Raw genomic sequence first — 27,105 nt, forward strand, 5'->3', positions numbered from 1 at the left:
GGAGGCTCTTACATAACCGCCTATTCCCGCCTGCAAAGGCTTTAATACTACGTGTTATAGAGACGCGGCAACTTATATTGCGCCCCGCCGCCCAGCAACCAACTTCCCGGGTGGGATCCCCAACGGCTGTGCGTATTTGTGTGCAATGTGGCTAAAAGCTGATCGGTGGATCCGGGGTTTGTCGACGTGTGGGCTGCGTGCCGATAACCGTAGCATGCCGTGCGTGTGACATGCGCACCCAAACGGTCACTTTGGTCTTCAGAGCACCCTGGGTGATTGGAACAGTGCAGTGTCAAGATATCCAACTTTTCTTTTCCTACTGGACATGACCAGGGCTAGGTTTTACAGTCTTTTCCCAGCAAATGTTCTATCGCCCATTACCTCGTCCTAACTACAACCCCAGATCCAACTCCTTCTCCAGCTCCAGCACGAGCGGCATCTTGACGCCGCCGACGCGGACCTTGGTGGCGTCCGCGTCGTACCCGTCAACCTCAACATCCGGCCAAGGGCCCATGGGGGTGATGCCGCGCGGGTTGATGTCGGCGTGCGACTTTGTGTAGTTCTCCTTGATGTGGCGGAAGTCGGTCGTGTCGCGGAAGGCGGGGACGCGCTCGTACAAAAAGGCCAGCCAGTTGCGCAGCTGCGGGTAGTCGTGGCGGATGGTGCCGAGGTTGCACTTGAAGTGCTGCACGTAGACGACGTCGAAGCGCACCACGGTCGCGTACGCACGCACGTCGAGCTCCGTCAGCGCCGCGCCCAGCAGGTACGGCCCCGCGGCGGCCGAGGCCCCGCGCAGCCGCTCGAGCGCGTTGAGCGCCGCGAACACGTGCGGCACCGCCTTGTCGTAGTCCTCCTGGGTCTGGGCGAACCCGGCGCGGTAGACGCCAGAGTTGAGGTCGCGCTGAATCCAGGGCGTGATGGTGTCGATCTGGGCCCGCAGCGCGGCCGGGTACAGGTCGACGGCGGTCGACGCCGAGGCGAAGCCGGCCGAGGGCAGGTCGTGCATCAGCTCGGCCGACTCGTTGTTCACGATGGTGTTGGTGTGCGTGTCCCACAGCACGGGCACCGAGTAACGGCCCTGATACTCGGGGTCAGCGCGGAAATACAGCTCGTGCAGATAACTCGAGTTGAACAGCGGATCGGGGTTGGCGCCGGGGTACTCGGTCGCGCTAGACGGAAAGGCCCAGCCGGGCCACCCCTTGTCGTTGCCCTTGGGGTACGGCTTGACCACGGTGACGGGGATGTCGGCCTGCAGCCCCAGCAGGTGGCGCACAATGTTGACGCGGTGGGCAAAGGGGCAGAAGAGGCCTGCTCGCGTCAACTCACGTCCCCCAGTCTAATATGGGCTAAATACCGACCAATATAGAGACGGTACCGGCCGCTCTCGGGGGGAAAGACGGTGCCCGGAGCGACCTTGCCGTGCCAAGCTTGGTTGGAGCCGGCGAGGTGCTGCGCCACGGTCAACGGCTTGGGTTTCGTAGGAGCCATATTGTCCGTACGGCTTGCAGTTCGAGCGAAGTTGGTTACGGTAATGTTGGGTGGTAAGGGGTGTGCATTGGGGGTGAAAGCTGTGTCTGGAGACTGGAAATCATGACTTGAAGCACATGACATGATGCATCATCCCACATCCGTCGACCCCGCACGCCCGGGCAGTCCGACCAGTTGCGTAAGAGCGAACGGATTGGTTTGCTCGGATTGGTGGCTAGGCACCTCTCCAAGGGGCTAGTTTCCCGAAAATCCACCTACCTTTCCGAGTAGCTTTAGTGTGGCCCAAAACTCTCCCACACCTTTAACCCTAACTTTTAGTCAGGGCCCCCTTCTCACTAATGTAGACAAAGAATTCGCAGTATTACAATCGGGGTCTACTCCTATTCTGTTGTGCTCTGCCTGGCTACCACGCCGAAGTAGGTGGAATGATAATCTATATTCTTGGGGGCGTCTCCGGCTACTGTAAAGTGGTCCCCATCCACGGTCCGCCACGTAATTTACCACTTTTTACCGCAACCCAACCTAATTACGCTGCAGCCTTCGTATTCCACTATAACCTTCCTTTTGCACTGCAACCTTTCTTTCCAACCAAACCACCACCAAAATCATCGCTGGGCCGCCCGCGCCGCCACCATCACCACTTTCCAACCCGCCGGCCAACCACAAGCTTTTCACCTTCAAATACGACACCCTCGACCATCTAGTCGTCGATTTGAACGAATGGGCTACTCCTATACGCTTTGGCGTATTCAAGCTACGCGGCGCCAATCATGCCAAAGACTTCGGGCCAAGAAGAGTGGATTTTGGCTGTTACCGAGGGAAAGTCGTGAAGTCCAAGGCAACGAAGAACATCACCACCGATCACGGGGACTGCCCCTGGCAGGGCGTAGCCAAAGCGCTTGTTTTTATCGACCGGAAATAGACCTTTGAGCTTCTTCCCAAGCATACCAACTATGCAAATCATCCGCCTATCGAGAGAGACTTCAACAAGTTGAAGCACAGAGTCATCTTTGGCCCTGAGTACAAGGTATTTATTGCTGTATATATCAACCGGCCAGCTGTCCCTAATAGGGAGATTTCTAAAGACTTGCGAAGAGCTTTTCCGGACCTGGATTTCGATCATAGTCACCTACGAGAATGCCGCACTCGTACTAGCAATAAAGGCCTGGCTCTCTTCCAAATCGTCCACAAGAACCACCTCGGTAAATCAGTTAGTTATGCGTTCGGCCTAATCGACAACGAACGTGAAGAAGGCTTTAACTTGCTGATGGGTGAGGTCAACGAGTATCGTGAAGAAATCGGCGTATAACGTCCTACGGTTATAATTACCGACTTTGAGAAGGCTATGAGGTCTGCAATTGCGCGTATTTACCCTGACGCTTACCCATAACTCTGTATTTTCCGTATTAGTAAGAATATAGTCCTGAGCTTTAAGAAGACTTTGTGATGGACAGGAAATCAATATTGAAGGCCTACCGGCCGCAGTACCAAGAGTTTGATAGAGTCAGAAACCTTCGGGGCAGGCAGCGCAACTCGAATGCCTTCGCCGCCGAGCCGATCCCGACTACACAGCCGAGAGCCACACAGCCGGCCGGGCAGCCGGGTAGGCAGTCCGGGCTTATGCCTTCTATTCGCCGGCATGCTTCACGATGGGAGGGGGTCACCCTTGACGATGACGACGATATCGACGACGACAATGTTGATGAGCTCAGCTAACTTGTGGAACCTCCTCGCCGTACTGTCAACATCCTTAATGTAGCTCGGAGTAGCCGGGGCACAGGAACCCGGGGCACACAGCGCGGTGGCCGGGGCGGCACAGCATCACAAGCTTCACAATACCAAGGCACACAACGCGGTGGCCGGGGAGGCACAACATCATGAGCTTCACGTGGCCCTGCAGCCTCTGCAGTTGTGAGCAGTTGAGAGTAGTTGTAAGTAGGTATACAGTTTTTTATTGCAATTTTGGCCCCGTCATGTAAGCGAATTCAACCAAGTCAGCTTCGCTTTTTATTGCAGATTTGAACGATTTGAGCGAATCTACGGTCAGGAGGTTTAATTACCGTATTTGGAAGTTGTTGACGTTGGCGACGGCGGCGAGGTGCAATGGCGGTACAATTACGATGCCAGCGCTTAGGGCGGGGCAGCCAGCGAATGTGGTAATTTTGGCTGTAAAATGTGGTATTTTCCTGGGCGGTGAGTTGTAACACCTGGGGGCCTATGTACCTACAGTGGATGGGGAGGATTTTACAGTAGCCGGAGACACCCCCATATTCTTTGCCTTGCGCTTCATCGACTAGAACAGTCTCTCAAACTGAGGTGCCAAGGATCGTGCCAACAACTAGGCGTAGAACTATGTTGTTCCGGGGCTGCTTTATAACTCGATAGTAAGGAGACAAGGCCTAGGCAGGCCAGGGCGGATCAGGCAGACGGCGGAACTTGGTCGCAGCAGGGAACAGGCGAGGCAAAACTCCCGACTTTAACAAGGGCCTCAGAGTATCTACGTGAATGTAGGGAACAGTTTCGGGCAAACTAAAATTCCTTGCAAATTGTTCGGGGTAGTTGCTGTTAGGCCCTTTCAATCCGACCACTGGGTTACAATTCGCCAGGGTATCAAAATAGTCCAACAAAGCATAAGAGGTATAAAATTGTAAAGAGTGTTGCACGTGGAAGGTCGCGGAACTTGAGTCTGATGTTTCCGTGTCATCTTATTGTCCAGCTCTCGACTATTTAAATCAGTGCATTGCGGGCGCTAGCACCTTGGACTTTATTGTTTTAACCGCACGGTCAGTCTTCAACACCAGTTCTCGGCAAGGATTTCGCAGTGAAGCACCGGCAATGGCACACCGAGATCGGCGTCTTTGCTCGGAGTGGGTGATATCCAACTTCTCTGATGTCAACGTTGCCAAGGACCGCGGCTGGTTCGTCGAGTACTGGCCATATAGCTCGTTCATACACTGCGGCCGCAGGAAGGAAGTGATCGGAATTGGCACTGTCGAACTACCCGTCATGATGTCCTGGCACGAGGGGACCGGCTTATCCCACGGCCACGGCACCCTGCGTCTCTAGTACGTCCTCCACTGCCCCGACTCGCTCTGCAACGTCATTGGCGGCAGTATCTACGGCGGCATGCGCTCTCACGATGGCAGCACCTCGGGAGTTCTCCTGGGCCGCGACGAGCGCGCCATGGCCTGCTACACGACGAAGCTGCACATTAAACACTGGTGGACCGTTGTGCTCCGTAACTCTCCCGACGGCTACTTTTTTGGCTCTTCGGCGTTTTGCAGCACGGACGTCTCAGTCGACACGTCCTGGCCCCCTGACGAGCGAGAGAAATTTGAGCTGTCTCTAGAGCCGCGAGACCGAGAGAATATTCTGGCATATCTAGGGGTAGAGAGGGTGGAAGAAGAAACGGTAACTCTGTCGAACGACGCCACGATTAGAGAGTCTGGCGATCACACCGGTTGCGAAAAACAGAACGACGGGCAGAAACAGGCACAGGACGAAGGCGAAGACGAGAAGATGGGGAACATTTCTGCCCAGCCGGACTCGGCACCGAGTCACCCCGTGGAGAGCCGGCCGCCTAGTCACAGCAGCGGCAGCAGCTACACCATAGATACCGATTACGAACCTTCGGAATGTAGTCATTCTTCCTCCTACTCGGGCAGCAGCGGCGCCATGTATGTCGATTACTAACATAGCCACGCCTCTTCCGACTCATCCGGCTGCAGAGGGGCCAATGCTAAGACTAGCTTGGCCTTGTTGTCGGGAACAACTCGAGTGCACTGCGCATTCTACAGGGTGGAAAGTATGCGAGGCACGGCGATGTATGAAAGGTCATGAATTGCTTGGGGAAGCTAAAATCTATCGGCCCGCAGGCGGGAAATCTATGTGGTATGGATAGGGTGGATCCGTAGGGGCCATTTGGTGGATCCGGCTGGGCTAGGTTTGGCCTGTGCCAGCACAGAAAGGAGGCGGAAGGCGATCGGGGGCTGTAGGAGGGGGTTTTCTTGGGGAATTAGTGGCCATTCCATTCAGCACTTTGATGGTCTCACTGCCTAACCTCTCTATTCACGTATGTTCGGCGCATGGGAATTGTTTTTTGAGCAAATGCAGTAATGCACGGAGTATTGGTTTTAGAGTCTAAATGAGGTAGACAACCCCTTCAGTCTCGAGACGCGTATGTCCGGCATAAGCCAAGTGGAGTCCGCCATTTGAACCCAAACACGGTTCTTTTCTCTTCCATTGCCAGACGCGACAAGGGCACTGCAGACCGCAAAGACGAGCGAATCAAAACCCATTACACCGTAATTTTACTGCAGATTTAATACCGTCCCTATCGATAATTAGCGAATATGGCCCCCGGGCAGCCGTGGCGCCATAGCACCCACCCCTCAGTCCCGACTGAGTAGTGCACGAGGCGACCAATCCAGACCTTTACAGCAGGGTCAGGGTCAGGGTCAGGGTCAGAGCAGCAGGCCATCGGAGTTGGCGTCGTCGAATTGCCAGTCAAGCGCAGAAAGGGCGCCAGAGCCCACGGCACCCTTCGCCTCCAGACAGTCCTGCACATTCCTTCAGCGTCATGCAATGTCTTTTGCCCTTCTTCTGACGGCTATTCTGTCTCCATAAACCTTGCCAACCGACTTCAGGGCAGATCCAGAAGCGTCAAAGACCACCGCGGTGGACGCTTGGCATTCTTTGCCTCTCATTCGCCTAGATCCCTTGCCTAACTGAGACTGAGTGGTCCTCCCGTCGGCCCCGTCTTAGAACCCTCCCACTTGGGCCTGTACAGCCCGTCCACGCTTAACGCAGTCTGGCCTGTCTCCGAGGAGGAGAGGTGGCTTGCCCAGAAGGCCAGCACCTTGTCCTCGCATCACGTGGCTGCTAAACCATAGATCATCAAGGTTGAGGAAGACTAAGGCGAGCATAACTCAGCTAGGAGTGGCTAGCAACTCACATGCCCATTGGCAGGGGGCTAAGGAGAGAATGTCTAAGCCACAGAAAGCCAGCCACAGAAAGCCAGCCACAGAACGGCCGCAGCGATATAAGCGGCAGCAGTCGCCTGGCCTACACTGAAGCGGAGAAGGCCATGATACAGAAAATGTTTAGCAGCGAGTTCATATTCCATGAGTTGTTCAATTTGAACGCTTATGGACATGGTCCAGACGGCTTAGACGCCCGCGTCAGAGAAGGCCGCGAGCTCCTGCGCGCGATACAAAAGGCCAAGAGCGACAACTGCGACATCTCAGACGACGAGATAAACAAGAGCCGGCTGCAGCACGTCGCCGACAGCGCCTTCGCCGCAGACGAGAGGGAAGGGATCCAACTAAACTACAGGTGCAGCTTTCGGTTCATGTTGATCCACGGGCTCATGTTCTACGACGATGAGGACGTGCAGGAAGCCCGAGCTCCAGTGCGGGACCAGATGCGAGGCTCAAGTGTTGGTCGAAAATAAATAACGTGTCGGTCCGGAATGATAGGCACTTAACGAAGAGAGAAATTCCGGTAAGCCCGCACTCCGCCAGATGATGTGGCATCAGCGACGTTGGGCAAGCTGCAGCTCCATGGCCTTGAGCAGTTCGCCGACAACCTAAGCGTGCGAGGAAGATGATTCATGTCAGCCCATCGAAGGGTGCCATTGTTCAACCAAACCAAAGGAGAACAAAAAAAGGGCAAGCAATCATGAAGACACGTACCCAACCCGTATAGTGGTCAACATTGTCATTCAGGTCGGCCAGCTTGTTGTCGAGCCGGTCCTCCGAGTAAAGCACCATGTCGTTAATGTCAGCGTTGCGGTTGAGCGACTTGAGGGACTCGGCCGCGGTCGCGTCGTTGCCCACACGGCAGACGAGGAACAGCACGGCCGGGCCTGGGTAGTGCTGGCGCACGACCGTCTTGAACTTGGCGAGGGCTTTGCCAAAGTCGGCCACGTCGCCGGTCTACAGATACCGATTTGCGTTATCAGAGGCCGGAAGGGAGAAAAGAAAGGGGAAGTTGGGAAGGGGAATTTAATTTAAATTCGCGTCTCAAGCGGGCCTAGTGCCGGGGACCCGCGCTGGTAGACCATCCTGCCCAGCACCTCGTTGACGGCTGCGAGGCTCGAGAGTTGCTTGTGCTCCGCGCCGGTGAAGGGCACGAGCGAGAAGGGCTGTGCAGAGCCGAGGGCCCGCAAGACGGAGAACAGGCCCCAGACCGTGGCTTCTTGGGTCGCCTTGCGCGGCTCCGTCTTGTCCTCTGATTCCCCACTGCCGGCGGCGGCAGCAGCCTGGCGAGTCAAGAGCTCGATGCTGGGCGCCAGCAGCTGGCCGATCCTTGGGGCGACTCGCGAGGCCGTCTCCTCGGCGACCTTCTCGGCGACGAGGCGGGCATGCTCCAGGCTCGCTTTCTCGGCCCGGCCTCTCTCCTCGGCCCGAGACGCCTGGTCGCGGAGAAGAATGGTCTCAAGCGAGGACAGGATGGACGGCCCGGCCTCTCGCGCCGCAGCGTCGATGCAGCAGGCGCCAAACTTGCTGAGGGCTCCTTCGGCTAGGGACCGATCGATTGCGGCCCCGTGCGGACTGTTGGGGGAAGCGAGGACATAGGACAGCTGCGATGCGACGGTGCCGAGGATGGCTGTCGAGGAGGGCGAGTGCACGGCAATAGTGTCATGGATGCTTCGGGAGTTCAAGCATTGGGGGCATGGTGTAGCAACTGCGCTATGGTGGTGGCAGAGAGACATGGTGATCTTTGTGTCTTACCTCTTTGTGTCTTACCTAGTTGTTGGGTGAGCTGTGTGTCTTACCTAGTTGTTGGGTGATCTGTGTGAACTTGAAGGTTTCCGGCTAGGAATGTGCTTTGGTAGACACTTCAAGCCGATGACCAACTCAACAAGCAACTTGAAGATTTGGGCAGAGATTAAAGGGAAAGGAGGGCTTTGTCTAGAAGAGAACGCCTGATTGACTTGTTCTCGTGTGCGTTTCCAAAGCGTCCGGGCTGGGAAGTGGAAGAAGTGGAACACGGCGAAAACAATGGTTACGAACGCATGACACGAAATGACTCAAACTCAACCCGTTGGGCAGCGATGAAGCTCATGAGGTTGACGAGATGGTTACCGAAATCTTGCCCCACGGATTGATCCGGCGGGGCGGCAGGCGACGGACGTGTACCTCGAGGCTCCCTACAGTGTCGAGCACCCACGATCGTGATTGGCGGGAGGACAAGTGTGAGGAGGAGAAAACTGCTAACGCGCATAACGCGCATGGGGCCTCACCCCCACCCCCAACTACCAGCCCGATGGCTAGTCATGAAAGTTCAACCACTCCAACCCCGCCTACAAAGAGAAAAGGGGTAACTCCGAGGCTCTGGTGGATACCCAAACTAAACCCCGCGTCTTGAGCTGTCCCGGCCGCCCGTCGTCGATCCGCTTCTCGTCCTGCCCGACACACGGCATTGCCTCGTTGTCCAAAGTTCATGACGAGCTGCTTCAAAGCACTGCGATTTTCCAACCTAATTATCTCTCAGACAGTCCATTAGCCTCGAAATCATGGTTATGGTTCGTGGTCTTCCATTACTCCTCCCTCGTATTGGGTCGAAGGCATTTCTGACTCGAACCTTGAGCTGTTGCAGAATCTGGTCTACCCTGGGGACAGCCTAGTTACTGTTGAGTTGGTCTTTTAATGTCTTCTTCCACCCCGCGATCCTCCGCATGAGTCCTCTTGCTGATCAGCTACGTCTGTAATACGCGTCAAGTCTTGTCCTCGTCCACGACCTTTCGGGTGACGTCACCGCCTCATGGGAATCGCCCACGTCGAACGTTGTCTGGCCCAAGCACCTGCTACCGCTCTCCCAGGAGGTCCGCCAGGAGAGCTTTCGGGTCCTGAGCTTTGAATACAATGGCAACACGGCCGTTGCGGGCAACGCGGCCCCGGCCGGAGGCAACACAGTTGATGAGAACGCATCCGACCTCCTCTCCGAACTTGGGTCGCAACGTCGAGGACAACCTGTACGTGCGCAGTTAGGCTAGACAAGACAATAGAATAACCAGAAGCTGACCCTGAGGTAGGCTGATCGTCCCATCATCTTTGTTGCTCATGGCTATGGCGGACTCATTGTCAAGGCGGTTAGTGCACCTCTCTCTATGCTCCCTTGTGCGAGACCGAAAGGGTTGATATAGGCTACAGACACTGAGCAGGTCCCGCGAACTAGCCACCAGCAACATCAACCAAGCCGCCATCGGCGTGGTGTTCCTCGCAACTCCATACAATGGTTCCCACATTGGGAATTGGCAAGATGTCGAAACCCCCTCGACGGGGCTCGCTCCCAAGACCTACAGCGCTCAGATCGCCGCCGACCTCAATCTGGGGTCGTCTACAGTTTCTAGGCTGGCACGCGAGTTCACCAACATCGCCAATGACGGACTGCAGATTGTGTCCTTTGCCGAATCGCTTCCAAGCCGCTGCATATCCGGCGGCACTAAGTTTGTATGTCGGGCATCAGCGCAGCAAAACCTCATCTCAGCATAGCACCGTACTGACTCCACCAGCTTGTCTCGGCCACCAACACCAGAATCAACCATTTTAACGAGACTACGCGCAGTTTCGCGGCCAAACACTACGACATGACATTCGCCGACAACATGAACGACCCCAGGTTCCTGAGCCTGGCTGGGGAAATCGGGCGAATTCTCAAAACGTACAGAGACGGTGTGTTCCATTCCCTGTCTCAACCGGTTACTTGTAGGCAAATAAGCCATTTTGGAGGCCAAATTTAGGCCAAATTGAGAGTCAGGTTAATTAGCATATTTGTAAATATTCCCCATTAGTTGAGCCATTTTTGGGCCCAATTTTCCGGGTTTTCCTGGCACCAGGGCAGTCCCTTACCAAGGCCAACCCTGCATTTTCTGGTCCCGGGAAAATCCTCGAATGCCCTGAATTCGAGTGCCGCCGTGCCGCTACAGTGCAACTATCGCCAACCGCTGTAAACAAACTGCCGAATCCTACCTCCTGCAGCGATTTCCCTGCTTCCTTGGCTCCCGAGTCCTCGACAACATGCCTACCTCCACCGTTGATGTCACGCCCCTCTTGACAAGCCTCCCTACTGCCGAAAATCGTCCTTGGGCGAGTAAATGAGGATCCTGAAGGTCAAGGGCTTTTTTCCGGTCTCAGGGTGCCATTCGGGGCTCGATTTCCTTGTTTTTTAGTAGAGCGGTAAATTCCGTTAATTGAGTCAAATAAAACCCACCCAATCAGAGAGAGCCTCTTGCACAGATAAATACACCATTTTGAGCCTCATATACAGTCAAATAAGGCTTTATATTTGGCCTGATTGAATTCATGCTAGCGCTGCCCGAAAACACCTGAAACCGGGGTAACCGGGGTAATGCTGTTTTCCTTTCTTTTCTTCAGTCCACCCCTTGTTCTAACCCCCGGCTGACGATGATGGCTTGAACAGCCCGACCAGCCGGTGCAACCGGGCTAGCTCACCGCCGATCAGCTTTGAATCCTCTACCAAGCGGCCTTTAAGAGGTTCGACATTGGCAGTGCGCTCTATTATAACGAGCAGCTCATCAGCTCCTGTCAAGCACCAAAGGAATCAACGACCCCGAGGCGCTCAGGGAGCGCGAGAACTGGAAGGTGCTCCGTTCCTATCAGGGGTACAAGTGAAGCCGGAGGGACGCAGTCTAGCGATAGAATTGTGCCTAGACTGGTTGAACAAAGCCGACATATAGCTTGGCTCATGACGATCGGACTTGGGTCCCATCTCGTTCGTACCGCCTAATAATGTCTCATGTTCCCAAAGGTCTGCTGCTGCTTGACGTCGTGCGTGCTGCAATTGTGCCTTGGCCCCTGCCGCTCCTCATCCTTCCTTAGCTCGCTGAATGCCTGCCTCGCTATCGGGATGTAACCTGCGAGCCGCATATCCCTCGCCGTCCGACTACTAGCGATGACGTCAAGGCCTAGAATAGTTCTAATAGAGAAGTGCAAAGCGATAATATCGAAATCTAAAGGTCTTAAAATAGAAATCTAAGGGTCTTAAAATAAAAATCTAAAGGTCTTAAAATATATACTAGGGGCCTGCTAGAAACTAGGGGCCTAGACGTGGCGACCCAACAAAGAAATCGCCCCACAACGAAATCTCTGCCCCTGTCATCTAATTTCCCGCCCTTCAACTTCAACACAACACAACTTCATCAATTCAGGCTCGAATAGCTTCAAAATACATCATGTCGAACCGTCGAGAGCAGCTAATTCAATCTGCAATACTTGCAGTTGAACAGGGCGCATCGCAGAAGCAGGCCGCGCATGACTTCGGGATCCCTCCTTCTACCCTCTGCAAACGCATCCACGGGGCAGAAAATCGAGCACAAAGTAAACAAGCCGAAAGAAACCTCTCCAATGCGCAGGAAAGCTTCCTAGCCGACTGGTGCCTCAATGAGGAGGCTGCAGGCAGGGCTCCTAGCCGTCGTCAGGTGCAGAGATTCGCTCAAGCTATACTCAATGAGGCCGGCACGAAAAAGACCATTGGGGAGCGATATGTAGACCGCTTCCTACGCCGCAACCCGGCGGTAAAGATGAAGAATTCAACCTTGTTGGAATCCTCTCGAGTCTGCGGATCTACTCGTGAAGCTTATGAAGCTTTCTTCAAGCGCCTGGCCTTCCAAATCAAGGATAAAAAGGTCATCCCGGCCAACATCGCTAACATGGATGAGCACGGCATGCAGGAGCTCGAGACCCGGGCCGGAAAGGTCATAGGAAGCTCCCTGACGAACCGAACCTACGTGAAAAGCTCTGATGCAACAACCTGGGTTTCAGTTATCGAATGCGGCACTGCTGAGGGCGTTCGTTTGAAGCCCGTGATCATATTTACCGGGGCCAGTCTTCAAGGACAACACTTTCCTGATAACTTCAACCTGACGAAGGAATTCCGGGAATGGAAGTATGATTACTCAATTACAGGCTGGAGCAACGCCAGTATTGCGCTGAAATGGCTCAAAGAGGTCTACCTGATCCAAACAAAGCCCCAAAGGCCGGGCGAATGGCGTATACTGATCCTTGACGAACATTCGAGCCATATGAACGAAAAATTCATGTTAGCGGCCTTCCAAAATAAGGTCCAGTTCGTCTATTTACCTTCTCATACATCGCACAAGTCTCAGCCTCTCGATCGCTCGGTCTTTTCACCTTTAAAGACCTATTTTAGGGAAAATACCAAGGCCCTCGCGAGCTTCACATCGTCAACTCCTGTCAACAAGGTTCGGTTCCTTTACTGCTACAGAGATGCCTCGGGTAAAGGCATGAGTGCCCGTAACATCATGTCGGGCTTCAGTAAAACCGGGATTTGGCCCTTCAACCCGGCTTGTTTACTTGATGACCCTGAGGCGGTCAAGGACAATGAGGCACTCCCGGCCCGGCCTTCAACACCGCCGCCGACGGCCCCGAACGACGATGACAGGCTCTTCAAAACACCGCACGGCAGTCAGGACATCAAGAAGTACCAGGACAGTATTCGGAATGCCCTCAGTCCGGCTCAGCGGCGTGTGCGGGCCTTGTTTACTAAGGTCGGGAGGTCCCTGGATCTGAAGAATACAGAGATCGCGTCTTTGAAGGCACAAATTACGCATCTCACAACCGAATTAGAGGCTTCAAAGCCTCGCACGCGTAAGAGGGTATATGAAGATGGAAATGAGCGATTTGCACGTATAGAGGACATCGCCAAGGCACAAAAAGCTAGTCAAATACCCCCAAAGCGGAAAAAAACGGCTCGGGCAGAAAGCCAGCCACATGCAGTCGAAGAAGCCCGGGAAATAATCGCCCGTGGGCTCGAACAATATAGACAGGCCGAAGAAGAGGATTGAGTATTTTTTTGCTAGTTATTTTGTGTAGAAATGGATAATTTGCGCCCGTGGAGTGGGTGTGGGCATGGCGTGGGCCAATTTCGTTGTGGGGCGATTTCTTTGTTGGGTCGCCACGTCTAGTAGAGAATGCTGAAGCCCTGGCCCCTGTCACGGCGGGTGTCGTGGTGGTGTCAATGACGTATACTGCGCCCTGATTGGATGCATCCTTTTTTAGAGTGTGGTCTGTGCGCACTCGGCTTCCTTACGTCAGCCCTGCAGCCCACACCTATTTCCCCGCGCCCTGCGCCCGCGAATTGCTTCCTTCCTCTTTTCCTTCCTTAGCTTTAGATTCCACAATACAGGTTACGGTTATATTGAGCGTTATGCCAGTCGAATCCTCTCCTTCGTGACAGCCCCTATCCCCTTAGCATCTAGTGGTATTGCTTGTCAAAACTATATTGGGTTCTAATTTTTTATCTATCATAGATAGATACCTAAGCGGGCGTTTTAGATCGTCCGAATAGACTTTCTTCATTATTTCATTCGGGAATAGTTTAGCGCGTCACGCCATCAGTCTTTAGACACCCAGGGTTTGCTTTGACCTGGTTACCCAGCTGCATTGTCCCAAGCGGTCATATAGAAACAAACCCCGTCTCTGTCACTTGGCACAACAATCGCAGCCTTGTCAGGTAGCAGAAATGGGCAGACATGGTGCGCGGCCGCAGCGGTCTGCTCTCTTCAACCTGTTACTGGCTGCTTCCATTATCGAGACTGAAAATGCCTGTCCTTGCGACGCTGCTGGGACATTGGTTGGGCTTGAGGGTGGGTGATATCGGCGGAAGGAGTCTCGGGGAAAGTTCTTACTCCTGCCGGCCGCAGCCAAGGTTGTACATGATTGGAGGCCATTGCCCGAACAGGCATGGACTTTCGTTGCTCCTCACTGCTCCTCAGTGCTACCCAACCTGCATCAGTATGTGCTCATCTTCTGTGGCTAGCTGAAAGCTCCATTGCCTTGATGCATCGGTAATTCGTCCACTTTACGACCTCAAGGAAGCTGATAGAAGTGATTGAGGGGCAGACGCTTCTAGCCTTCTAAAGTGGTGTGGTATCTGCAGGTTTCGCCCACGTCCAGCTGAGGAGGATTTGCCAAAGTACACAGTGGAAAGTGAAATAGGGGTGCACTGTTTCTTCGTCTGAGGCGGGACTCGCTTGGCTTGCCATTTTGTGGCCCAGGATGACCCACGTGGTTTACATCGAGGATAATGAGGCTGACGATAGTACGCTCCCCGCTGAATTGTGTTTATTTTCGTGGGTGCATAGTGATCGACAATCGACTTCACTTTCACGATAGATCCAGCTGCAGGACTCACTCCTTGAGTGAACGACAGATAATACGCCCTCCCACCCCCAAATTCCCTCCTCTCTAACAGTATTCAGGATCTCAGAGCCTCGAAACTCGGGGTCAAATATTGTCCAGCAATCAATCCATCAAGTTTTCATCTCCTCTCACGCTTCTCTCCTCTCACGCTTCTCTCCTCTCACGCTTCTCTCTCACGCTTCTCTCCTCACGCTTCTCTCCTCACGCTTCTCTCCTCTCACGCTTCTCTCTTGTCATAACACCACTTTGATATCCATCAGTCACCTTGACAGACATATCTACAACTATCATCATCCCTGCTTACAAGACAACAATAGTTTTGTTTCCCATCACCCAACATGTCTGAGAATAAGACCCAAGCCCCCACGGCCGCGTACACCAAGTTCAACTTAGCGGCAGTCACCTTCGTGCATCCGCGCAGCCCCCCCGATATCAAGCAGTGCCCTTGCGAGCACGTGGACGCGCCCCAGGCCGCTCAATCCGCCAGCAAGTTCATCCGCGTCTACCATACCGAGCGGTCCGGGTATCCCTACAACCGAGATTTGTGGCTCATCCGCGAGACTCGGTACAGCACTGAAAAGGGCTGGCACCCACCTAATGATGACCTAGTCGCCGACGACGCCGCGCCAGGGTCTCCGGTTGCCGCTGTTGGGTGGTGGTTGGAGAACGAGGAAGGCGCCCCAGACGTTTGGGAGGTCAGTTGTAGTCGCTTCCTCCATCAAGGATACATTCTCTTACTAACATTACTCTCCTCACAGACGCGAGTGTACTACATCGACAAGCTGGGGAAAATTCGCGAGGTAGGTTTACCGCAGGGACTACGAGTGCGCGAGTCTTGTTTGCTGACCACCTCTGCGTCACACAGCGGACCAACCACACCTCGTTCGGCCCTTCGGGAATCAAGGATGACTTCGACTCGACTCTTCCCGAGCCCGCCAACCTCGTTCTTCCCACGCCCGGGTGGAAATCAACCCCTCTTGCGAATGGCACCGACGATGCTCTAGAAGAAGCAGCCGCCGCTGCCGACCTGGTCCCCTTCCCCATGACCACCCCACTGCCGAGCTCGAAGCTTGGAGCCTTCAAGGTGGACAGCGGGGCCCTCGAAGTTTTTTACCAGGCCTCTGACGAGTCGATCAAGGTCCTTGAATATGTCCCGGGGAATACGAAGTGGAATGCCGGGGAAAAGATCGTCGTCGGCGTGGGCAAGGTCAAGGCCGGCACGCCCCTGGCTGCGTTGGTGGGCGGCTGGTTGGAGCATAGGCTCTTCTACGTCACACCCGAGAATAAACTGGCGGGCTTCTACGGAGACGGGCACACCCAATGGCGGGCCAGTAAGTGACCTTTTCCCCGAGCCATGCATTTTTTCCTCAAGCCACTAACCAACCACGACCGCAGTCGAAGAGACCCTGAGCTACCAGATCCCCCCCTCGGCCATGATCTCGGCAGTGGCGTGGAACTACGGCACCAGGTTCTTCGAGATCCGCATCTACACCACCGATGACAACGACGCCCTGTACGAAATATCGTACTCGCGTCACCTGGACGGCTGGAAGCCCCACGCCGAGTCTGTGGCGCCCGTTCTGGGCCCGGCGTCCAAGTCTCTGGCCCCCGGCGGCATCGACAGTCCGCCGCTGTCTGCCGTCGCCGCCATCCTGCTGGAGGGTGACTGGAAGACCAAGGTATACTTCCACCCGCGCCGCACCATTGGCGAGTGGGACGTCTGCGCCAAGGCGCCCGCGTTTAGCGGCATCCCCAAGGCGAGTGCGGCCGCGGCGGAGAGGCGCGAGCTTGAGGAGAAGACCAGAGCCTTGATCAAGGCGGACGAGGAGCGCAGGGCCAAGGAAGAAGAGGAGCGCAAGGAGAAAGAGCGTAAGGAAAGGGAGGAGGCCGAGAGAAGGGCCGAACAGGAGGCGGCGGCGGCGGCGGCGGCGGCGGCCCGGCGAGGAGAGCCTCAGCCCAAGCCCGCTCCCGCACTGGTGAGTCTCGGAAAACACCTGGCGTCTATCATATGGCCCTCACGATACTAAACATATCCCTCCTTGCAGATGCTCACCAGGCCCACCATCGTCATGGGCGACCCGGCGTCGGCGCCGGACAACGTCGACGACGTGTACAAGCGCGTTAGCCTGCCGTTCGATGTGTCGCTCTTCGAGAGCATGACGACCCGGACGATCTGGATCAGCGACAACGGCATCATCAGCATCGAAGGGGTCAGCCCGGAGAGCAAGTACTACACCCACGACCTGGCGCAAAAGTACAAGGACGCGCGGCGCCTGCCGTTCAACGCCGCCGCCGACTTCTCTAAGCACGCGCTGTTCCCACTGTGGGCCGACCTGCTGATCTGCAAGGGCAGCAAGCACGGGGTCTTCTACCAGGTGTCGGGTGACGCGCCCGCTAGGATTTTGACTGTTGAGTGGCTCGTCACCCAGTACGGCGCCACACAGGACTACTACCACTTCAGCGTGACCCTCTACGAGGCCCGCCGCGGCGTCGCCACGTTCAAGTACAATGCCGTCGACGGCGACGCCGGGTCCAAGTGCACTGTCGGCGCGCAGGGAGGGGCTCGTGAGTTTCCCAGTTCTGTCTCTATTAATCAAGGCCATCTAGAGTCGTCTTCTAACCTGAACCCCTCTCTTGTTCCAGGCTTCTTGCAATTCTCGTACAATGACAGCACGTCCAAGATCGCGCCGGGTGTGCAGGTCGAGCTTGACACGGCCAGGGGTACGGTTACCCCGACAACCTTCACGCCCACCGCACGTGGGTAAGTGAGTGTGTCGTGAGTGTGTCGCACACAAGCAGTTGGCCGGGAATGGTACCATATCCACTCGGGGGTATAACACAGAATCAACTAATGCAGGCCAGGCCATAGGCCTTCAATCACAAGGCGTCTACCCTCATCTTCATAAAAGCGTGGGGGTCGCCTTGGCGTACGCTTTTTTCTTCTAGATCTATGATAGCTTGTATTAGTTGGTTCCGTATTGAATGGTTTGGATATGGTATGCTCACGCGGTCCGCGCCAAGTCTTGTTCCCCACCCCCTATCTGGGCGTCTTGCGGTCTTTGTGGGTGCTTTCGGCTCAATATCACTCCCGCAGGGGCTTCCTATTCAACCCCTCCTACTCAACCCCTTGACTCGCAGACATATAGTACAACGATTTGCAAGCGTACTCCCGCTCCGTGTTACATTTTTGCACCATCTTGGTGAGCCTGGCATGCGCTTCGTTGATGCTGAGCCTTCCCTTGAACGGCTTCGGATTCTTGATTACCAACAGCCCCGTTTCGATCAGGTCCAGAAAGTCGAGAATGAATGGCGTACACCTCCTGTCGGAGCGGAGTCTCTTGATGAACTGCATATCGCGCAAATGAGTACTCTTGATCGGCAGCTTCATCTCGGCATCCGGAGACTCACCGCTGTAACCGATCGCTTGACGGCCGCGTAGAGTTCCTTCGTTTCGGGGTCCTTATGCAGGTGGAAGAACGTGTCCGTGTCAATCTCGTACCATGCCATGTCCATGGACAACCGTTCACGTACGAACTCGTCGAGCAGCGCCGTGCCTCCAACCAGCCAGGTGACGAACTCGAGATACAGGCATCCCAGCGTCCACATGTCGTACTGCCGTCCCTTTCCGCCCTGGTTGGGCAAGTCGCACTCGGGGGCGCGGTAGTTGCAGGTCACGGCGACGTTGCTGTGGAACCGCCTGGATGCGGTCCGGCGGGAGCTGGAGTCGGCGAGGCCGAAGTCGGACAGCTTGAGCGTCCCGCGACCGCCGCCGCCGCCGGACTGGCCGCCGCCCCGCGCCTCTGTGTTGTCGCAGAACCAGAGCACGTTCTCCGGTTTGATGTCGCCGTGGTTCCCCACGATTCTCTTCAGGTCGTGGGGCTGTAGTCGGGCGTTGCCCGAATCGTCCTCGTGGATCTTAAGCACCCCTTTCGCAATCCCCAGGCACTGCTCCGCCGCCCAGCGCACGCCGCCGGTATCCCCGGCGGGAGGGGGGGGCATCTTCTTCCAGTAGGTTTGCAGGTCGTCGTCGGCGCACGGGAAGATGAGGAAGAAGGTTCCATTTTGTTCGTACGTGGCGAGCAGGGAGATGAGATTCGGGTGTGCATTGTTGCTGAATTTCTTGAGCATGTCGACTTCCTTCTTGAAGCTCTCCTTGTCCTGCGAGTGAAGGCATTTGATGGCGAAAACGCAGGTGCATCCGGGGCTCTCATCACCATGGTCTGACGGGGATGCGGCGCGAGGGCAGTCGAAGAAGGCGTGAAAGTTATGATGGTCGGGGTGGATGCCGGTTTTGAACACGCGGCCGCCGCCGCCGAGCAGTTCCTGGTTTACTTCGTCCTGTTTCTTGTTTGGGGAGAAGGGCAGTATCACGCGATCTTGGAGCGGGTAATGGCGAACCTCTTTGCGTTCTTCGCTATTGGAAAAGAATGGAGCCAGGGTCGTCCACTGATAGTCCACGAAGTTGCGGATTTGGATCCCCGTCCATCCGCTCCGGAAGCACTTCAGCTCTTTATCGAGGGCCCGAGACCTTCGCATGCCTTTCCCGGTTCCTGACCTAACTAGCGGCAAGTCTGAGTCGTTGACCCCCTCTCTGATGAACTGGCGAATGGCTGGCGCCTTGTCGATTAGCACGAGGATGGCGAATACTCTGCGGTAGGTTCTGATTCTTGGCTTCATGCTTGATGTCCCATCCTCTTCAAAGCTGTTGACCCGTTTTTCAGAGCAGATCTTTCGCGCGTATTTCGTACTCTTGTCGCCGTAGTGTTTGTTGAGCTCCTCGGACACAGACTGCTCCGTGAGCAGAAGTGGAAGCAAGTTTACGGGAAAGAAACCTTTTTTGCTCTTCTCTTCGGTCGGCGCGAGGGCTTTCCAGAGCCGATCCTGCAAGGTATGGTGGCCGCTTGGTTTTGATCGACTGTCCTTGCGTTGCCTCGACTGTCGGTGATTATAGTGCAACTCGGCGCCAAAATCCGTGATTTCGCTCTGCTGTTCTGACAGAGGTGGAAACACTGGTCTGTAAACAAGATTCGGGAGAGGGCTATCTTCTCTGCTGAAAGTTGCTCTGGCTGCTTGGTTGACATCTAATGCGAGTGCCTGGCGGCTTGGGCCACTCGGAGCGAGGTCCAACCCCTCCCTGGTCAATTCGTCGTCGGATTGCCCAATCTCCTCATATTCCGGCCCCGTCGCTCCCAAAACGACGATTTCCGGCAACTGTTGGTCGTCTTCTCTACTTAAAAGCGACCCAAAGCTACTGCAGGATGTCGTGCAGTCTGATTTGTTGTCAGGCTCTGTCGCTGGGTCGGGCGAGCTTCCGTGGCTCGCGCTGGGCAGGCCTGGGCTTCCGCTGTCTAGCGTAAGTCTGCTATGGGGAGTTGATTGCCAGCCGTTGTCGGAAAACGGGGTCGCTGCGGATTCAGTCTGACCCAAGTCCCCGTATTGCTCGCTGTTGGGTGTAGCGTGTGTTGTGTTGGTGGCTATTATGAGGGGCGCTCTAGTGGTCTCGGAGCGCGACCTCTCGCTTCGCCCTGGGTGATTTGGCGGCAAACGCATGGGTGAGTTGCTTGTATCGTCTGCCGATGAGGCCATTACTTACCCTTGGGTTAGTTGGTGAGTGACGATAAGGCTGCGCTGTTTCATGACGAGTTAAGAAAGGAACTGGTGAATATTATGCACGATGCTCGGGCTGCGCGCCTAACCTGAATATTGTCGAAGAATATGTGAGAGGGTGAGTTCGGCTTGTCGAGGCTCAAGGCGTTGCTAAGCGCGGGGCGTCTCCCAGAAAGGCGTTCTTTGTCTGGGGTTGTGTCGGGCACCATGCATGCCACCGGGCGGCGGGTAGGTGAGAAAGCCTGGACCGCACTGCGCACCATCTTACGAGACGCGCTGTGGGGGCACCATGAGCACAATATGGAGGCTCAGGACAAAAAAAGGGGGTACTCTTCACAACGGTCAGGTGCCGTCCTTCACCGAAGGATCCGTTCAAGCTTCGTTGAAGCCCCCGTGTGAAAGATTGACTTGTTGACCACTGAGGTTACCACTGAGGTTAACCACTGAGGCAGCTGTTGAATCCAACCTCTTATCTAGGTAATCCCTTTAGGGATGCATGTGGCATTTTAGTCCTCGCGCTGGGGAGGGTGACCCATTTCTTGGCCCCACGGGAGCCTCGTATATACCGCACCGTCAGCGAACCAAAAAAAATGGCATTCTGGGACTACACCGACCCTATATTTACTGGAAAGAATGTGGAGGCTACTTTCAGACACTGGGTGGGTCACGCGGCGTGGAGAGTGGAGGAAGGTGCGATGGAATTTGCGACTTTGATTGGCTTTGTCGGCCCTTTATCAGGAGACCGGGTTGGCCGCAGGGAAGGATCGCCCGGCGGGAGGCAACCTTAGGCAACCACCCTCGCCCCTCCGGTTTCAATGTCGGTCAACCTTGCCCTCCTACATCCAATGGCGCAATGCCCGGACAAAGAGCCTCGGGAGACAGTGCCACACGGTCTCGGTCAGACGCCTTGCGGCAGCTTGACTGGCCGCCGACCGACCAACATCGGATTTGGGGGCCGGTGGATGTGTCAATCGGAATGCCACTTTCGCACCAGGCTCCGCTGCGGCAAAATGCCTCGTAAAATGCCTCGTCTACATAAACGAAGGAAGGCGCCAGCGGGCAGCTCTATAAGTACCTACGCGAGCGCTGTCGAGCTCCACGGCCTTCTTCTCGATCTCTATCACCATTAGCTGGACTGTAATTTCGTGTTGAAGCGACATGGAGGCGCTAGAGAAGCAGCTTGCGTCGTTGCAAGAGCTTCCGGCACGGAACACGAACCCCTTGAAGTTAATCGCGCTCCTGCGCGAGCAGTTTGGGCTTGGTCAGTACAGAATATCAGTGAGCATCAGCAACCGCTTCCGAAACGCCAATCGGGCTGTCGCTGTGCAGGAGCTGATTGGCGCGACAGATGATCCGAGGCGTCTACAACATCCGCACCCCACGACGGCTCTCCCTCGACGAAATCGCACAGTGCAAAGGGTTCTAGCCGACCGATGAGCTGGAAGGTGCATGTCGGCTCCTCACAAATCGCTCGACGAGGCTCTGATCCGCCCACCAAATTCTAGGTGATGGAGGGGGGCATGCTTCGACTGGCACAATGTCACAGGGCACTAAACTGTCTTTGGCCGAGCTGAGTCCGGAGGGGGCGGTCTGCGACCCAATAGTGTAGCCTACCGATGTTTTGTATTATTAGAGGCGGCGGCAGCTCGCCCAGAACAATGGTGCACGGAATTTTCTCCGCCTGTCTTGTGCTCCCAATTTCACCCGCATTCAAAGCTCTACCTCATCCCTTAGCCGACACGTTCGAGGCCCTCTTTCGCCGGCTGCTGTCCGTGGCTTCGAGCTCGAAAATGTTTACGAGAGTTCCCTGTACCGTCAGCGAGGACGAGTCTGAGTCCAGCGAGTCGTCAACTTCGCTGATCTCGGAGTCGAGAGACAATGTCCCGACCCCCACGAGCTTGGCTGATTTGATTGAGAGTCATTTAGCGACAAGCAGCTACGACAATAAAGACTTCCTTCCCGAAGGGTTGATCGAGCAGTTGGTCACCGAAGAGGCTGTCCGAGAACAACTGGGCTGCCCCGAAGACAAGAAGAAGGATGAAGATTCCATCGTCAAGTATATTTTTCATCAAAAGAAATGCGCCAAGAAAGTCTTCGTGGTTGCCCTTCTCTGCGGCATGGACAAGAGCGACCGAAAGCTTCTCAAGGCAATGGCTTGCTTCAAAAAAGCCAAGACTCATGACAGCCACTTGCCTCTCAAGCCAGATACCTGCCCTGGTAGCTCAGGTCTAGAACTTGATATTAAGGGGACTGTCACCTTCTCCTTTTACAAAAACCTCAAGATTGGCAACTTCGGCGAGAAACAGTGGGCTGTCCTTGCCCCTGTCTTCACAGACAAGAACACCAAATTGACACTAGACCCTGGCTCCATCTTGCCCGTTGTGGGTGAGATGCGAGGAATGGATAGCGGCGCTTTCGGCGAGGTGTCTCAGGTAGCCATCCATGAAAATCACTGGTCCAAGCCCATCCTGAGAGTACGTACACAGGCCATCCCATCGCGTGTGCTGTGGAGACACTAAAATGCATCCAGTATGATGGCCTGCGAGCCGACATCGCCATCAAAAAGATCAAAGGATTTGGGAGAGAGATCACGGACACTCAAAAACTCGACCAGTTACAGAAAGAGTGGGACCGGGAGGTTGGAGCACACATCGCCATGCGCGACGCCCAGCACAAGCACATCATCGAATTCATTACAGCGGTGGAGAGGGGCTACGATCGGTTCTTGATGTTCCGCTGGGCTGAGGAAGGTAACCTCCGAACCTTCTGGGGGAATAACAACCACCCGGCCCTCACGAGCGCCCTGGTAAAGGATGTTGTTTACCAGATCCGAGGCCTTGCAGACGCACTTCACAAGCTCCATACTGGAAACAAGGTCGGGGGCGAGTCGTTTCGGCACGGGGACCTCAAGCCCGAAAACATTCTTTGCGTCACTCTCACGCCTCCCCAAGACGACCATGGCACCACCAGCATCCCAGAACTGAAAATCTCAGACATGGGCCTGGCCAAACGCCACAATGTTGCCACTGAGCTCCGCCCACAAACCAGCATGCGCTACACAACTGCCAGGTACGAACCTCCGGAAGTGATCTTGCCGGAACTCGGGCAGGGCCGTTCCAGGAGATACGATATGTGGTCGTTTGGGTGCGTCATCCTCGAGATGATCATCTGGCTCTTCTATAGCAACGACGAGTTGGAGGATTTCAACAAGCAAATCGTGGACGAAATGGGCCATGGGAGTCACTGGTTCGAGAAGAGTCAGGGCCAGGCCGCAGTTGTGCATCTTCACGTGCGGAATATCATGCACAAGCTACGGACCGAGGACCACGAGTGCGCCACCGAGACGGCTATGCGAGATCTCCTTGACATTGTGGAGACGAAACTTTTAGTGGTGAGGCTTGGAGTCGGCACTGCCACTGCTGGCGGGGAGTCGGGCCCCAGGTCGAGCCCTGGATCTCGGATCTACACAGAGGAGCTCTTGGTGGATTTGGACGGAATGGTAAGGAAAGGCGAGAGGAATGAGCGCTACTGGTTTACAGGCACGAGCCGGGAAGGGATCGGCAAGCTCAGTGAAGCCACCAAAGATTCACAAATCCCGATACGGCAGGCCCTGCTCTCTCCGGAAGCAGCGCTGGCTCCCGGGCAACGGCCCCTACCGGCAATTCGAGGGCCCGATGACTATCTCGCACGCGAAGAGCACGAACACATCATCAGCGTTCAGGTTCCAACCGCATCTGAGATAAGAACGAGAAAAGTAAGTTGTTCTTCAGGAGCTGCGCGCCGATTTACTGACCGCTTCACTGCAGAATGTATGCTTCTCCTCTCTCCAGCTCGTGGATTTATATCTCTTTCTTGGCTGTGCGTTTCTATGACTAACCCAGATGGTTCCGATGCCTAACAAATCACAGGAAGTAAGTTCCCCGCATGACGAATCTCAAACCCAGTGAAAAGAGCGTGGCGCTGATATCACTCCTTCTGCAGTATGTAAGTGTAACCCATGATAATCTTCAGCAGCCTAAACCAAGGTTGACGGTTCAAAAGCGCGTAAGGCTCCCCATGCGTCCCCATGCGATGAATTAATGCCGGTCGCAGAAGTGACTGGCAACTCGAAATTGACAAACTTTTGCTTCGCAGAATGTGAGTACTGTCCTCTGTCACACCCACCAACACAACCTACTTCAGACCTCCCCGCTCACCTAATCGGACACATCAGGCCGTAAGTCTCTCCCCCAATCCATCTGGCCGCTTCTGCAGAATCTAACAGGAATATTTAGATACAGGTATGACGACCTCGAGGGAATGAAGTTTCAGATGTTTAATGTTCCTCCTAGGTCTACAAGGTCGAGTTCCCAGTCGACAACAAGTTTGCGACTGAGCTTCTTCAACCGCTGGCAAACAACGATCTGTTTCCGATGTCCACCCCATCAGCGCGGCTGTGCGACCGATGCCAAGGGTTTGATGTCGGCAAGCCCTTCTTCAACATCATCGATACTTTATCAGACCTCGAGTCCAGCCGGAGCTCGTGTGACTTTTGCAAAATGCGGTGGGAGGTTTGCCACAGCCCCAACGGGGAACCAGTGCAAAGCATCCGCTTCGATCGTGACCAGTCGACTCTGAAACTCAACGAGAGCCTTCTTCCCGTCATCTCCATCTGCCGTAGCCCAGGTAGAGCACCTCCTCGCGGCATTCTCGCCGGGATCCACTAAACGCTGACTTTTTCAGATCTCGCCAGCCCCCACGCCAACGCCATCCAGATCGGCCTGCCCCAGATCGCCGAGGCCGCCAGCCGCCAGCACTTCAGCACTCTCCGACGCTGGCTTTCAGACTGTGACAAAAACCACCCGAAATGCCACCCCGTCGAGAGGAGCCGGCCCGCCCCCCGCCCGCCAACCCGCCTCATCGACGTGGGCACCGTCGCCATGCCGCTCGCGCGACTTTTGGACACCCAAGCCTCCTTCCCGGCATCCGCCCCTTACAAATACGCCGCGCTCTCGCACCCGTGGGGTCCCGAGCCTCACTTCTGCACCTTCTCGTCCACGCTGGATCAGCACAAGCAGCGCATTCCCGTCGAGCGCAGCGACTTCCCGGCCACGTTCCGCGACGCCATCGCCACGACGCGCGAGCTCGGCCTGCGCCACCTGTGGATCGATTCCATCTGCATCGTCCAGGGCCCGGACGGAGACTTTGGCGTCGAGTCGAAGCGCATGGAGGACGTGTTCAGCTCGGCGTACTGCGTCATTGCCGCCAGCCGTGCCAGGGGCCAGACGGATGGGTTTCAGGGCCCGAGGAAGCAGCGGCAGTTCCTGGAGCTTCCCGTCAAGAACGCGGGGGCCGCCGCCGGCGGGCAAGGAGGCACGGGGAGGTTGTTTGTGTGTCAGTTCATTGACAACTTCGGCGAGCATGTGCTCAACAGCCCGCTCAGCAGGAGAGGGTGGGTGCTGCAAGAGAGGGCGCTCGCGCGGAGGAGCATCTACTTTACAGACTGGCAGGCGTACTGGGAATGCGGCGAGGGAGTGCGTTGTGAGACGCTGAGCATGGTAAACGAGTGAGCCGTCCGTTCTTTTCGCTTCCCTGGGTACCCACTTGCTGCTGCCTTTCCCTTGGCTAGGATTAACTAGACACCACTAACGGATGGCGTTTCAGCAAGCTCGCCTCCTTCTTGGGCGACCCACACTTTCCCTCCAAACTCTCCAGCAACCTGACCGACCGCGGCGAGAAGATCCGTTTCTACGAAGACATCTACAAGCGGTACTCGCGCCTGGACTTCAGCCGCATCACCGACCGCGCCGTGGCCATCGCGGGGCTCGAGCGGCGCATGCTCACCGATCTCAACGCTCGCGGCGGGTTCGGCATCTTCGACGACGGCCGCAGCCTGCTGCCGCGCACGCTGCTGTGGCGGCGCGGGGAGGGGGTTGCGGCCCTGCAGCGCATTCCTCCCGACCAGGACGCCGCCGCGGCCAGTCGTCGGGCTCGGCCGCCCAGCTGGTCGTGGGCCGCATACGACGGCGCAATCGACTTCCTGGCTCTGCCGCTCGGCGAGGTCGACTGGTGCGAGGACCAGATCCACAGCCCCTGGAAAGACCGTGGGGGGGAGAGAAGAGGGGAAGAGGCGGCGGCGAACGGGCTGCGTGCTGTCGCCTACCCGTTCGTAAAGCAACCGCTTCGACCACTCCTCGATCCTGGCCAGGGCGATTTCGAGGTCGTTCTCGACGCGGGCGAGAGCGTAGTTATTGAGGGGTGGGAGGACTGGAGATGCGTTGTCGTTGGGACGAAGAGGGTGCCCAGTCACCAGCAAACGCCCGTCAAGGAGAGGACGCACTATCTGCTGATCATCACCACGGCAGGGGGTGGGGCTTACACTCGAATCGGGGTTGGTACAATAGTAGGGGGTTTCATCGGAGAGCGCATGGCTTCAACAGTTGTGGTGCATTGAGTCATAGGTCCTAACAGTGCCTTGCTGGGTATCTTACATGTACCTACCCAATGATGACTGTACATATACTCTAATGCCTGAATGTTTATTAGCGTACTTGGGCAGAGTAAATACCATGGCCTAGTAAATAAAACGGTTAGGAAAACCATTGGGTATCTGTAGGAATCACCAGGGTACCGGTACTGGAAACAGCATGGCGCGCTGCGCGCCGTAAGGTGGTGGTTCAAGTGATGGATTCGTTTGTGTCTGTCTTTCTTCTCTATCTGAACAGGTGGGCGTAGGCCAATATATATGCATCTGTCAGGCCCGCTCCTCCATAGATGTTGCTGTGGCCAGGAATGCGGAGCCGCATTCCTTGGATCAGCGCGTCATTCCAGTATGTTATTCCAA

The 27,105-nt window shown here is 55.6% G+C and overlaps 8 protein-coding genes across 8 annotated transcripts; 5 read left to right on the forward strand and 3 right to left on the reverse strand.

Moving 5' to 3' along the window:
- Positions 1-3: 3 nt before the first annotated feature.
- B0T26DRAFT_725420 (glutathione S-transferase) lies at positions 4-1,616 on the reverse strand. Its single transcript, XM_060442763.1, has 2 exons — positions 1,359-1,616; positions 4-1,308 (listed from the first exon to the last, which is right to left on the reverse strand). Exons 1-2 carry the CDS (start codon positions 1,609-1,611, stop codon positions 392-394), a joined length of 1,170 nt encoding a protein of 389 aa, XP_060291191.1. The 5' UTR covers positions 1,612-1,616; the 3' UTR covers positions 4-391.
- Positions 1,617-4,323: 2,707 nt separating this feature from the next.
- On the forward strand, positions 4,324-7,223 carry B0T26DRAFT_875352 (uncharacterized protein; the record flags this gene model as incomplete). The annotated part of the gene is made up of 3 exons (XM_060448066.1): positions 4,324-4,461; positions 4,555-5,165; positions 6,526-7,223. 3 exons carry the CDS (start codon positions 4,324-4,326, stop codon positions 6,938-6,940), a joined length of 1,164 nt encoding a protein of 387 aa, XP_060291192.1. The 3' UTR covers positions 6,941-7,223.
- Positions 7,224-7,460: 237 nt separating this feature from the next.
- On the reverse strand, positions 7,461-8,280 carry B0T26DRAFT_725424 (uncharacterized protein). The gene has a single exon (XM_060442764.1). It carries the CDS (start codon positions 8,201-8,203, stop codon positions 7,499-7,501), a length of 705 nt encoding a protein of 234 aa, XP_060291193.1. The 5' UTR covers positions 8,204-8,280; the 3' UTR covers positions 7,461-7,498.
- Positions 8,281-8,820: 540 nt separating this feature from the next.
- B0T26DRAFT_805967 (uncharacterized protein) lies at positions 8,821-11,126 on the forward strand (the record flags this gene model as incomplete). Its single annotated transcript, XM_060447173.1, has 7 exons — positions 8,821-9,016; positions 9,091-9,128; positions 9,214-9,466; positions 9,527-9,583; positions 9,645-9,944; positions 10,007-10,166; positions 11,026-11,126. Exons 1-7 carry the CDS (start codon positions 9,008-9,010, stop codon positions 11,124-11,126), a joined length of 918 nt encoding a protein of 305 aa, XP_060291194.1. The 5' UTR covers positions 8,821-9,007.
- Positions 11,127-15,975: 4,849 nt separating this feature from the next.
- On the forward strand, positions 15,976-16,994 carry B0T26DRAFT_725431 (uncharacterized protein; the record flags this gene model as incomplete). The annotated part of the gene is given in 2 exon segments (XM_060442765.1): positions 15,976-16,584; positions 16,600-16,994. A coding segment is annotated over 1 exon segment (471 nt), but the record flags the coding sequence as incomplete, so codon positions are not given.
- Positions 16,995-17,790: 796 nt separating this feature from the next.
- On the reverse strand, positions 17,791-20,420 carry B0T26DRAFT_788510 (uncharacterized protein; the record flags this gene model as incomplete). Its single annotated transcript, XM_060446823.1, has 2 exons — positions 18,084-20,420; positions 17,791-18,021 (listed from the first exon to the last, which is right to left on the reverse strand). Exons 1-2 carry the CDS (start codon positions 20,259-20,261, stop codon positions 17,791-17,793), a joined length of 2,409 nt encoding a protein of 802 aa, XP_060291196.1. The 5' UTR covers positions 20,262-20,420.
- A 1,020-nt stretch (positions 20,421-21,440) lies between these two features.
- B0T26DRAFT_654844 (uncharacterized protein) lies at positions 21,441-21,708 on the forward strand (the record flags this gene model as incomplete). Its single annotated transcript, XM_060438582.1, has 2 exons — positions 21,441-21,560; positions 21,631-21,708. The coding sequence occupies 2 exons, from the start codon at positions 21,441-21,443 to the stop codon at positions 21,706-21,708; spliced, it is 198 nt and encodes a 65-aa protein (XP_060291197.1).
- A 627-nt stretch (positions 21,709-22,335) lies between these two features.
- On the forward strand, positions 22,336-26,795 carry B0T26DRAFT_862047 (uncharacterized protein). The gene is made up of 5 exons (XM_060447762.1): positions 22,336-22,756; positions 22,813-24,036; positions 24,623-24,947; positions 25,005-25,827; positions 25,926-26,795. Exons 1-5 carry the CDS (start codon positions 22,400-22,402, stop codon positions 26,713-26,715), a joined length of 3,519 nt encoding a protein of 1,172 aa, XP_060291198.1. The 5' UTR covers positions 22,336-22,399; the 3' UTR covers positions 26,716-26,795.
- The last annotated feature ends 310 nt before the right edge of the window (positions 26,796-27,105 follow it).

The sequence above is a fragment of the Lasiosphaeria miniovina genome (assembly GCF_030549165.1).
Source record: "Lasiosphaeria miniovina strain SMH2392-1A chromosome Unknown B0T26scaffold_7, whole genome shotgun sequence".
Taxonomy (NCBI): Eukaryota; Fungi; Ascomycota; class Sordariomycetes; order Sordariales; family Lasiosphaeriaceae; genus Lasiosphaeria; species Lasiosphaeria miniovina.